The following is a 13,644-nucleotide window of genomic DNA, read 5'->3' on the forward strand; positions in this document are numbered from 1 at the left end:
TGAAATGTCTGTGAATATGTTTTGTTAATATCATGTTATTAACCTAAATAATTGTTTTAAGAGTATCTGATAAGCACTCTTGTTTGTTTGTTTGTTTGTTTGTTTTTGTTTTTGTTTTTGTTTTTCGAGACAGGGTTTCTCTGTATAGCCCTGGCTGTCCTGGAACTAACTTTGTAGACCAGGCTGGCCTTGAACTCAGAAATCTGCCTGCCTCTGCCTCCTGAGTGCTTGGATTAAAGGCATGTGCCACCACACCCGGATTGATAAGCACTCTTAAGATGACTCCATGTTCGACTGTAATATCCACCCAGTTACATGTTAGAGAATGAGTCAGTAGACACGATTACGAGTTCCACAAACTGCTAGTTAATTTTATTTGAAGCAACCACATAGCTTATTTACTCTACTTTGCTAATATATAACCAATTATAATTTTTTCACTTCAAAATTATAAGTTCATTTAACTTCCAAGATGTTGATAAGAACAGATCGGCCAGGCGGTGGTGGCGCTCGCCTTTAATCCCAGCACTCGGGAGGCAGAGGCAGAGATTTCTGAGCTCAAGGCCAGCCTGGTCTACAGAGTGATCTCCAGGACAGCCAGGACTGCACAGAGAAACCCTGTCTCGAAAAACCCAAAAAAAATCGAAGCTATACAGAATGTACAGAATTAATGTTAAAATACAGAATTATTAAAATACATATCAATATATTATTTATCTTCTCAGGCACAATGTCTAGACAATATGTAAATTAAACTGAAATACTTATAAATTATATAATTAGTTATATTTAATTTTCTTTTTTATGTTTGTCTTACTTTGCATAAACTATATTTTTTTCAAGTTTCACCATTTACTCTATATATGGACTACATTCTGGAACACACCTGGATTCTGCCATAAGTTTTCTGTCCTATTTAAAGGACCAGGATGGGGTCCAGGTAAACCAAGACTTGGCCTTAGTGAAGAAATTCCAGAGGTAAGTATAATGCTTGCCATAAGTGATGGTGAGGGTATATATGTAATGCCGTCCTCATGTGAAACTGTGAAATGATGCCACTTAGCATGATGTACATAGCCAGCTTAAGGAGAAGACATCACCACAAACATGGATTAAGGGGTCAATACCTACTATGTAGGCATTGGTTTATTACGGGGAGTGCAATTTACAAAGTAGAACAATTGAAATTATTTTCAGAACCACTTAAACCTACAGCAAGAGCCTCCTCTGGTGTGTTTGTCTTCTATTCAGAGACCTAAAACCTGAGAGATAGAAATCCAGTCAATTCTTAATTTTATTTATGATAGAATGAACTGTCCTAAATAGCAGGGTTTTTTTTTTCAATTTTTTAATTGTTATGTGAGGATTTCAAAATTTGTAGCTTCTTTATTTTTCAATACTTATGTTTTAAATACCTTAAATATAATATACACAGGTTCCAATAATATAAATGCATATATGCTTATAAACTTCCATGATATATAATTGAAAAATTAGAATAACACCATTTTATTTTCCATGCATGAACTACCGAAGGCTTGGTTTTCAAGAATGATTTTCTTTTCTTTTCTTTTCTTTTTTTGTTTTTTTGCATTGGTAACTTTTAAAAAAAAATATTCTTAGAGTTAGAAGTTTTAAAGTCATGGCAAAAAATGGCTGAATTTATTTGATATTAAAATAAAAATATAGAAATAACTTTCAAGTAACAAGAAAAGTAGAAGAAACCAAGGAATTTTTGTTTGTATGTTCATTTTTGCTTTTTGTTTTCAAGACAGAGTTTGTGTGGCCATGGCAGTCTTGCAACTCACTCTGTAGAATAGGCTGGCCTCAAATTCAGCTATCCATCTGTCTCTGCTTCCCAAGTGCTGGGATTAAATGTGTCCACCAGTACCACTGGCTTATGAAATAAAAAAAAATTATTGAAATCTGAAATGATCTTCTAGATAAAAATAATAAAGTTTCTGTTTAATTGTTCATGATATATACTATATTTCTTTGTCAAATGAAAGTCAGAAAAAGAAGAACAGAAACAATAGAAAAAAATCAATTGTCATTTACAAGATGGTATTTAAGATAAAAATATGTGATGTCTTAAAGAATATATTTTATATGAATATTTTGTTATTTTTATATATCTTAAGTTATTTACATATGTTTTATATCCACAATTAGTTGTATAGTAATCTTTATACAGGTGAAAAGTACTTTGATTATTTCTGTTAGGAAGGAGAGTTTTATTTTTCTTTCTTTTTTTAACAAAAATAATCAAAGTAGATGTTTTTAAATTGTATAAGTGCTTTCATCTGCTTTATCCAAATAAAATTATAGCAGAGTACTTCTAGAAATCTTAATAACTTAGAAAATTATATTAGTAAAATATCATTTGATGTTGAATCAAGGTCTCATGGTTACTTATGCTGCCCAGAGTCACTTGTCTTCCTTTTCTTGGTATATAACTGAGCATGGTTCTTATTTATTATTCTTAGCTATTGAAATTATGAATACACATATAGCTGAAGCACCTATGACTTTTCTACTTAAAGAAGATTAAATCGTCACCAGAGGGCTTCATATTTAGCATCAAGAAGCAACTCTTCTAATCTTCAGACAATTTTCTATCTAAGGAAATGAACATCAAATTCTTTCTGGGGAAAAAAACAACAACAACAAAAAAAAAAACCTGACAAAGTCATGTTGCTGTGACTCATCTTTTCCCACAGTGTGAATTGTATGAAGAGAGATGAGCAGCAGCGTTGAGTAAAGGAAATTGTCCTTCTTGTCTACCCAGGTTACAGGGCAGGAAGTTCCCTACTCATCCTCAGCATCCCAGCTCTTAAAGATCTACACGGTCCTCCAGTTCGCAGTAATGCTGGCATTTTATGAAGAGACCTTTGCAAACACAGCGGTAGGTAGCATCAATTTTAACATAGTATGGAAAAAATAATAGAAGATTTTTTAAATTAAAACAAACTATTCCCTTGTGACTACACTCTATTTTTCTTCATAATTGCTTTCAGTTTGGGGGGAGGGACATCATGAACTTTAATAAACGGGTAAATTAATCTCCTCAAGAGTATTAAATGTAAACAAATCAATTGCATCCAAGTCGTGTTACATATATGTTAAATATGTTTTCACCAAATCTAAAAGTCTAAATAAAATATTACTTACCATATATTTGTAATTCACATAAAGACTTCAAAAGTCAGAAAAGAACATTTTCAACCAATTTCAGGATATTTCATATATTTAAACAATAAGTTGAAAATTGAGTTTGGAGGATTTCCATTGCAAGGTTTTAGTTTTTGCTAATTTCCTCTTTAAGATAGACATAATAACTGAACTAGGGGAAATTTAAACATAAGTGAGCTAACAGGTACAGATTAGGAATGGGTATACTGTAGTTAATTAGCATTTATGAAAGTATAGTAGTCCAAAAGGTAGATAAGTGTGGTAAGGTAACTAAATTAAGAGTAGATAAAATGCAAGATAGAATTACAGGATAGAAACTTCACTGAATTGTTCCTTTTTCCAAGGAAAAATATGAATCTCAGAGTCATGAATTTTGAGGTTGTCACAGTTATTCTAAAAAATAATGGCTGTGCCTTAACAAAATGGAGTCTGTTTCTATTCCTTGAAGTATGGTATTTTTATACAGATCTATTTTAAGCTGGACAGAATATCAACAATTAGTTTACTAAATGTTAAAAAAAAAAAAAAACCTCCTGGAATGCACAAAGGAGACTTCAGAAACTACAGAATATCTAAGATGCTAAAAACGATGAGGAAGCAGAGCTTTGGGGGGTAACTGACTCAGATCTATGACAGTTGTAATTAGTTATGTACTGATGAGACAAGGTTAAGGGTCTCCTTCAGTCAGACAACACACTTTTAATAAAGTAATTAAATTCAAAACAAAATTAAAACATTTTCAGGAAAACTAGAGAAAAGCGCTAATAAAGAGAAAATATTAAGACAAGATGTGTAGACTTGGGCTTAGCTTTTAGTTGATAATTTATGATTTTTTTCTTTTGGCTTATTTTTGAGATTATAATTCAATTACACTCCCCCCTCCCCTTTCCTCTCTCTAAATCCTCCCATAAAATCCTCTCCATTATATTTCATATTTATAGGCTATTTTTATTAATTTTTATGGCATACATCTGTGTATATATGTATGTATGTATGTATGTATATACAAATATTCCTAAATGTAGCCTATTGAGTCCATTTAAAATTACTTGTATATATGCTTTCAAGGCTAACCATTTTTCAGAATTTTAGCTACCTGGCCTTCACACAGGACGGAGTGGAGACTTATGCTAACGATGGTTTGGATAAATGTCAGATAAGAATACATTTTAAGTTAGTCTCAGATCAGAGACCGGGTGCTGAACTAAAAAAAAATAATGTTTGCAACACGCTACCGTCTCGCCAGCAAGAACGACACGACACATCGTTAAGATCCTTCTGCAGTAAAGCTTTAATGCATCTCGAGAGGCAATGCATAAGCTAGGGGACCGCGAGGTGAAAAACCCTCTCCCTTATATAGGAAATGTTCTCCGCCTAGGACGTGTAGCTCCCTGGTTGGCTGCTCACTATCGGCCCAGATGACGCCACGGGACAGGCAGGGCGCAAGGGATGGAAATTTACCCGGCACATGCGCAGACCGCTTGTTTACCAGTTAGAACACCGGATGCCAGCCCCATCATGCCATGGCGATTGTGAGGACGGTTCCCCACAAATGTTCAACTTATTCCTGTTGCTAATAAATAAATTTAAATCTAGATTAAATATTCCAACAATTTTAAACCAAGAATTTAAAAGCTAATCAGAAACTCATACTAGAAGAAAAATTAACAGTATGAAGCATGGGGGTATAACCACAGAATCAAACTAACAGAGTATTGAAAATTAATATAATCAAAATACTAAGTACAGTTAATATTTTAGTAAATAGATTAGAATGTAAAAACCTAATATATCTTTTAATTTTTAAAATTCACTCTTCTCTCATACATTACATCCTTTACTTACTACAGTTTCCTTTCCCTCCATTCTTCCTTGTTCCCTGACACTTCTCCTTCCTCTCAAATCCACTCCTCCTCAGTTTCCCTTCAGAAAAGAGCCAAATAAGTCATAATAAGTCTAGGCACAAAGTCTCTTGTCAGGGCTAGATAAAGCAATCCAGTAAGAGAAAAAGGATCCCAAGAGTAGACAGAGAAGTCAGAGAAAGACCATTCCCAATCTTAGGAGTCCCACAAGAATGTCAAACTGAACAACTACAGCATCTAGGCAAAAGATATAGTACAGCCTCAGAGATTGACCCTTCTGTCTCTATGAGGTCCTATGATCCCTGATTGAAACTAAAATATCCAAAGCACTTTTGAAAATCACATAAGTAGCTGGAATAAATGAATAATGTGTGTTGAGAACTAGATATACTGGTTATTGTTAGTAATGTCATTATCATTAAATAATTATGTATCAATGGATTATTTCTTTGGAACAAATCTATTGGGTCTACATAATTTAGATATAGAATTATGATTGTCCAATTCCACATTTGAAAATAGAGTTTTGAATGTGGTGAACAGAATTCTTTAGTTTTATGATAGAAATTGTGTCCAGGTGAACCTACTGATTTACACAATAGAGCCTTGGGCATGGCTGTCTTCTCAGGGTTCCGTCCATCAGGAATCTTACTTTCTTGTAACTCTGTGCTGAGTCTCCTGCATGAGCCACGATGGTTACCAGACACTCTGTCTTTCAATCCTGGCATACAAAGGACTTCAGGAATGAGTATGCGAGACTTAGCTGAATATCCATTTGTATATCTCTAAACTAGACAGTAGAGTTGCGCCTGGAATTTGTATTCAGTCTATGAATGGGAATGAAGCAGGATCAACTGTAGTGTCCTCATGTTCTGAGATAGGTTAGAAACAGAAGGTCTTGAAAATAAAACTGTAATGAAAAACACACAGTAAATGGAAAATAGAGTTGAGGCAAAATCAACATCTCCTTAACACGTATATCATCTGAATAGATACATTCAACCATAAATGTGTGGGTTGCACTTGCATTTTAAAAGTGGTCCTTATTAACTAGTCAAACGCCCTGTGATTTAGTGTCCCTGCAGAATTCAGGCTAACTGTGGCCAAAGACAACAATTAAATTCTCGTAGATAATCCTATTGAATTTATTTTAAAATTCTCAGGACATATCCAAAGGGTTTTTTTTTTTTATTTGCCAAAAATGTCATTTTTCATCATGTAGTTGGCATTCACATATCTGTACTAAACCAATCACTAACACAAGGTTCAAATTACACATGAGTGACAGTCTCGCCAAGTGTAGTGCTGCCCTCAGGATGCTCTTCTCACCTTTCTTCTTATCACCTGGCAGACTCACCAGAATCAGCGGGCAGAATCAACACAGTATTCATATAAAGAAGTGAGAGACATGTTCTAGGAGAGGGACCAATAGGCTATGCCATAAGCCATCTAGTTAAATGAGGGAGATGTGCAGCAATTTCTAATAGAGATGACTTAGGCTGTATGGAAGGGAGTTATTTGCATTTAACACCATTTAACTGTTGGTGTTGCACATGTGTATTTCTGAACTGCTTCATTTTTTAATCCATATTAGTAGTCAAATACTTCTCCATTTAATGGCTCAGTTTGGAACATTTGGTAAATTTGTGTGAGTTCTCTCTATGTGCACGCAGTTAAAGGAAACTCTAGTAAAACATAGAATGGGCTATATTAGCTTCAGGATAAAACACTGAGTTAGATTCTAGATTCTATTTCATGAAATGAAAATAAAAAATAAAATGATTGTATGTGTGCTTACCTACCATTCACATTTTGTTACATATTCCACAACTAATGATGGAACTGTTGTGCTGTGATGGCTTGTCATTAAGTTGACCAAAGTCAAAAGTTGCCCTCAAGAATTTCCTGGATAAGCAAAATATTCACAATGGCCATTTGAACTACCATAATCTTAAGAGACACATGTAGTTGTCAGCTCTCCTAATATATTAAACTATAAATAATATTTCCTGGGTATCCATGGAGAATGATTCAAGTACCTTTTTCTTACCTTGCAGCTAACAAAATTTAAAGGTGCTCAAGTCCTTTACATGTGTACCATGGTAATTTCATAAAGTGTAAGCACATCTTCCATTTTAGTTTAGTCATTTCTAGACTGCTTGTACTTTATCAATGTAATGAACGAAGACTTTGAGCATAGGTTCAACATAAATAGTGTTTTACTGCTTATGTTCAATCTGTGGTTCCATGAATCACAGAATCCACAGACATGATACAGTCTTTGTCACTGCTTAACATAAGCTCTTGGAATCATTTTCTTTAGTATCATGGAATTTGTCTATCATTAGTTATGTTGTTTAATACAGTCAACCATACTGGGCTTAAGTTTTATGAACTGTAATAATGTTCAGACACTTGTGTAAGACTAAAACAAACAAAGCAAAATCTAGACCCTTTCCCTGAAAAATAACCAACTGTAGATTATACTCAACATTGTCCAAAGTCAAGTACAACTTGCATTATTTTTTTATTCCTTATATTTGTGTTACTACTTATTCCCAAAATTAAAACCAGAAATTTATCTAAGAAATTGGGGCCTTCATTTTGGTTTTCAAATGACATCCTCAATGTTAAATTCATACACAGAGTTAAACTTTGGGGAGCAGATGAACAGATCTTGGGTAAAATTTAGGTAGGCATCCCACATATAAAGAGATATACTTGGAGCTCAGATTTCTCTCCTATGAGATGAGTATAATAGAAACTGGTATAATGGATAGGCAAAGAGAATTATCAAGTGTCGAAAGCTTTTTCAAATTAAAATTGGAGTTGGAGACATTTCATTCCTGACACAAATTAATCCTGAAGGGTACCTTTGCTTACCCACATATGTTTTTCTTCACTCAATACTTGCTATTTGACTCAGAAGAAAGCTTGCTTAGGATCAAATTTATACAGTTCCCTTCTAGTCTGAGGACTTCTGAAAGCAGATGGAGACTTTCAACTGTTCTCTCTCTCTTCTCTTTAACCTCATCTACTGTAAGCAATAATCACATAGAGTGGTTCTGGCTGGCTTGGAATGGGGATGCCTGCTGTGATCACAGGGGCTTTTATGTTTAACCATATACTAGAGCAGGTAAGTACTTTTTTTTTTTTTATATTTGAAACGTCTGTATAAATAATTTTGGGGTAAAAAACAATAATGCAATGACCACCACAATGGGCTGTGAGAGGCCCATTCATTTTTCTCTGACCACTGTGCACCAACTAGTGTTTAGTGGCTGGACTCAAGCGCTTTACATTTTTCGTAATACTTAGGAAATCGGTTCTTATCCTGACAGCATCCACTTCATGGGATGACATTATGAATAGGTTCTTGAAACAAAAACATGAGCTACATTAGCATACTCTTCAAAACAAATATAAAATGCAAACAGTTTTAAACTGACACAAGGCTTCAGTATTTATTAAAAAAAGGTCTTTGGATAGGGTAGGATAGGCTTTGAGGTAGATTACTTTGATGACATAGTTCAATTAAGCATGGCAACTGGATATCAATTTAGAACATAATTTTAGAAGCATATTATTGTAGTTTTAAATTTACTAGGATGCTCTCTGAAACACTTAAGCACTAGAATTTTATAACGAACGTTTCCATTTTGACATTTTTAATGGACCCCCTAAAAATCACCAATACATTTAGTTCTCGGGTAACTGGGTGTTTCTTGTGCAAATTAAATGGATTGTGAACCTTATCTAGCTAGCTGTAGACTGCTGTGGCTCTTAGGCAATACTAATTATTTCATATAAATATTCCTGGGAAGGTTAGAGAAGAAAGAATTATACATTCTAGTGGCAACTATAATTTCATCTACTAAATTTTAATACAAAAGTAAAGTCATTAGTTGTACTAGTATGGAAGTTCATGCCTACAACTCTAGACTTGGAAAGCAGAGATATGAGCATTGCCAGAAGTGTGAGGTCAGCTGAATAAACAGACATAGCAAGTTACAGGCTAGCTCAGGCTATACTGTGAGACTTTATTTACAATAAACAAACAAACAGAAACAACTCATGCCAAATGATTAAATATTAAGTTTAAAATTATGTTTATCTTCATGTCATCAGTAAAGTCTTCAGTTTGATTATTATCAGTTAATTCATTTAAAAATTGGCCCTTGGTCCTGTTAAGGTTTTTTGCCCCAGTATAGGGGAATGCCAGGGTCAGGAAGCAGGAGTGGGTGGGTTGGGTAGCAGGGGGAGGAAGGAGATGATAGGGGATTTTCGGAGAAGAAACTAGAAAAGGGGATAACATTTTAAATGTAAATAAAGAAAATATCTAATAAAAAATAAATTAAAATGTTGTCCTTAATAAGAATTGCCTTGGTCATGGTGACTTTTCAAGGATGTAAACCCTAAGTAAGACAGAAATTGGTACTGAAGGCAGCCAAGAGGAGACTGGATGTGCTTGACACTGGGCATAGCTTAAACATTTAAGAAATCAAATCCCCAACTCCACATTGACACACTTTCTCTAACAAGACCACACATTCTAATAGTGCCATTCCTTCTAGTCAAATCCAACACACTAATCTATGAAGGACATATCTATTCAAACCAACATACTCTACTCCCTAGTCCCCATAGCTTATAGCCATAACATAATGCAAAATGTGTTTAGTCTAATTTCAAAAGTCCCCATAGTCTATTACAATCTCAACAATGTTTAAAAGTCCAAAGCTCAAAGTCTCTTCTGAGTTTCACATAATGTCTTAACTGTAATCCCTATAAAATCAAAATCAAAAAGCAGATCATATGCATCCACTGTATCATGACATAGGATATATGTTACCATTCCAAAACACAGGGAAGGTGTGAAAATACTGGACAAAAGCAAGGCTGAAAACCAAGTGGGCAAACTCCAACCTCTGCATCTCCATTCCTGATGTCAAAACATTTGAAATGTAAATGACGAAAATATCTGATAAAAAAAAAAAAAGGAAAGGAAAAAAAAGAAAAAAAAAAAAGGAAAAAAATGTTATTCAGATCTCCAACTCCTCTCAGCTTCATACACATTTCTTTCTCTTGGGCTGATTCCACTCCCTGTTAGCAGCTTTCCTCAGCAGGTAACCCATAGCTCTGGCATCTCTAACATTTCCATCTCTAAGCCATCCAGAATTCACCTTCACAGCTTCAGGCAGTGGCCACTTTGGGGCTCCATGCAGGGACACCCCTGCTGCCCATCTAAACTCAGCAATTTTTCTTAGTCACTGAGGGAGATTTCTTGACTCTAAAGCCAGAACCACTTGGCTGAATCTGCCAAATTCTGTTACTTTCTATGGCTGGAACATAACCCTCTTGTTCAATTTCATCTTCACCAACTTTCTGATGCCCAGGAGCTGCTGCACAACCTCAAATGTGTTGGGCTCTCACACATCAATAATTAACCAAAAATATGTCCCCAAATTCTTGACTATTGGTCAATCTTATGAAGGCTTTTCTTCAGTTGAGGTTCTCTCTTGTTGATGACTCTAGCTTTTACACAAAATACTAAAAGAAAGAAAGAAAGAAAGAAAGAAAGAAAGAAAGAAAGAAAGAAAGAAAGAAAGAAAGAAAGAAAGAAAGAAAAAACAAATATAAAATAAAACCACTAACCCACACAGCTCTGCTGAACACATTTTTCTTTACATATTTCTTGCATGAATAAAGTTTGAAATTTAAGGTAGAATTAATTGTTCAGGTTAAAAATATGTACTAGAATATAATATTTATTTCTTAAATGTATAATTTTTATCCATGTTTGGGGACTCACATGCTTCAAATAATTACAAAAGTCAAAAATTCAAAGGACACAGGTAAAAATAACAGTTTAAGAAAAAGTTCATGATGAAAGTATACGTTTTCTTCTGAACAGTCTGATAAGGTTACTTAGTGGTGCTAGAAAACAAAAAGTCCCCTGTGCCCATCACCTTTGTGAACAGAGTAATAAATGGTACGCTGGATAGTACCAACTGTTTCCATGGCAGCACTGGTGTCTAATGCTCCTCCTAAATCCTCTAACGGATTCTTTCCTTTGACCTCTGTGTTTGTTTGACAGGTACTGTCCCAGGTCACTCTTCTTCTGAGGATCTTCTTCTTCATCCTGACCTTGACCTCCATTGGTTTTCTTCTGGATCAAAGGCAAGATATGAATTTTTCATACTACTATAAAATATCAGCATAATATGGACCTTTATAATTTAGTTTATAAAACTTAGTGTTGTGCACCAATGTTTTAAATGAGTTAACTATACCAGTTTTGTATCTACGTCATTTTTATATTTTGAAGCAAAAAGCAGTGGACTACTGAAGAGAACATCACATGCTTTACATTCTAGACATGTATTTGTTGATATTTTATTTTGCTCTCAGCATGTCACTGAATTGCTCTGCTTAGAATCTAACTCTGGCAATCTGTTCTTTTCTTTTTTTTTTTTTTTTTTTTCTGAGACAGGGTTTCTCTGTATAGCTCTGGCTGTCCTGGAACTCACTTTGTAGACCAGGCTGGCCTTGAACTCAGGAATCTGCCTGCCTCTGTCTCCCAAGTGCTGGGATTAAAGGTGTGAGCCACCACGCCCGGCTCTGGCAATCTGTTCTAACCTTCTGGATCCTTCTCATTCTCTGGCTTTTTTTGTCTTCACCTACAACCTATCTCTGTAAAATTTTCCAGGAAAAAATGCCCTCTCCCTCCCCCTCTACTGTTTTAAGTAGCATCTCTATCTTGTGTGTTTCCACGAGAGTTGGGCATATTTTATCCCTGACTCATTCTTTCAAATATTTCCCTGATTTGTCTGACCCTCAATTAGATGTCACTTTCAAACATAGCTGCTTCCTTCTACAAACTAACCTTATTGACCTATATTGTTTGGGATAGCTCATTACTGTTTTAATTAAACAATAAATTGATAAAACAGGTTTTCCTCAAAAGATACATTTTGTTTATTATTTTATGACTATTTTCAAAGTACTTTAGAGACATACCACTTAATTATGTTAAATACTTTTAATGAAAATCAAAAGTAAAGTTTATTGCTATTTAATTATGACATAAACACATGGGGACAGTATTTAAAGCTAATGGATATTAACACCATGTTTTTTCAGACCCAAGGGAGCTACTATGGAAACTTTCCGGTGCCTGTTGTTCCTAACCCTGCACAGATTTGGTCACTTAAAGCCTCTTATTCCATCTTTATCATTTGCATTTGAGGTAAGACATTTACTGAATTATTTAATTCACTCAGAAAATGATGTTTTCTCTCTATTGAATTTCTGCCTAGTATTTGTAGCTAAGTTTTTCTGTGCACTATATCTTGAATTACTATTTGTATAACTTTTAGATATTTAATATTGGTAATTCATGGTTTTCTTATCCCGAAATCTTGGTTGATATTATTAAGTTATAGAGATTGGACAAAATACATTGCAGAATATTTTGAAGAAAACTAGCATGCATTATAGTTTCTCAAGAATTTACTGGTAAAGTGGCTCTACAAGGATACTGGCATCTAATAAGAAAGTTTTGAAAACAAAAAGAAGTGTTTGATGATTTTAAATCACCTATAACAGAAGTAATCATGTATGAAAGTAACTTTTATTCACTAGATGTAGCTGTTGTCTCACAGGCTTACTGCTGAATAAGCTCACCCTTTATAGCTCTTTCTGAACTCTGACTGTTTGGTTCAACTCACCTGTTCTGGCTCAAACTCCTCTCCATGCTGATTGATTCAAACTGACTTCTCTCAGCATCTCACTGAATTGCTCTGCTTGACCTCTAACTCTCGAAATCTGTTCTAATCTTCTGGCTCCTTCTTATTCTGACTCTTTCTGTCTTCACCTACAACCTGTCTCTGTTAAGTTATTCCTGTAAAACTGTCTTCTCCCTTCTCCCTCCACTACTCTTTTAAGCAGCTTCTCTTTCTTCTGTGTTCTCATGACAGTTGGGCATATGTTATCCCTGATGTATACAGTCAAATCTTTCTCTGATTCGTCACTTTGTCTACTGCTTAATTAGATGCCACTTCCAAACATAGCTACTTACTTCTACAAACAACATTACTTACCTTTATTGTTTGTGATTAAAGGTGTGTACTGAGGGCATGTCTGTATTCCAGCTAGAGGAGTAAAAGGTGTGTGATGTGTCTTCATTCTAGCTGGATCACACAGACCTTGGAGGCCTTTGGATGTCATGCCTTGCCAGAGCAGCCATTTTACTGTATTAAAAGTCCTTTATAATTATATATGAAAGAAAAATGAGATTTTTTAAAAATAAAAGATATGTTTTGATATGGTAAGTGATAGTTAAGATTGATCTTCCAGAGATTCTTTAGCATTATCTATTATTTTATAGTCAGGAAATATTTAAACAGTCTTACTCATCTTTTGTTTTATTAGTCTTTACTAAATGTTAGGCTTGATTCCTGAACAATTTGCCAACTTTAGACATATCAATATGTCAGTTTATTTAAGTAGAAGAATAAATCCTAACCTTCCCCTCTTAACCAAGGACAAAATGTCTTAGTTTGTTCTCTGTTACTGTGATAAAACAATG

The 13,644-nt window shown here is 34.6% G+C and overlaps 1 protein-coding gene across 1 annotated transcript in view; it reads left to right on the forward strand.

Annotated features, from left to right (window-relative positions):
• Agmo (alkylglycerol monooxygenase) overlaps positions 1-13,644 on the forward strand; it is a 304,766-nt gene that overhangs the window by 140,359 nt on the left and 150,763 nt on the right. The window contains exons 9-12 of the mRNA XM_021202587.2: positions 844-978; positions 2,789-2,905; positions 11,152-11,234; positions 12,198-12,303. Coding sequence (XP_021058246.1) covers positions 844-978; positions 2,789-2,905; positions 11,152-11,234; positions 12,198-12,303 — 441 coding nt within the window. The remainder of the gene's footprint in view (positions 1-843; positions 979-2,788; positions 2,906-11,151; positions 11,235-12,197; positions 12,304-13,644) is intronic.

Source organism: Mus pahari, chromosome 7, assembly GCF_900095145.1.
Source record: "Mus pahari chromosome 7, PAHARI_EIJ_v1.1, whole genome shotgun sequence".
Lineage (NCBI taxonomy): Eukaryota > Metazoa > Chordata > Mammalia > Rodentia > Muridae > Mus > Mus pahari.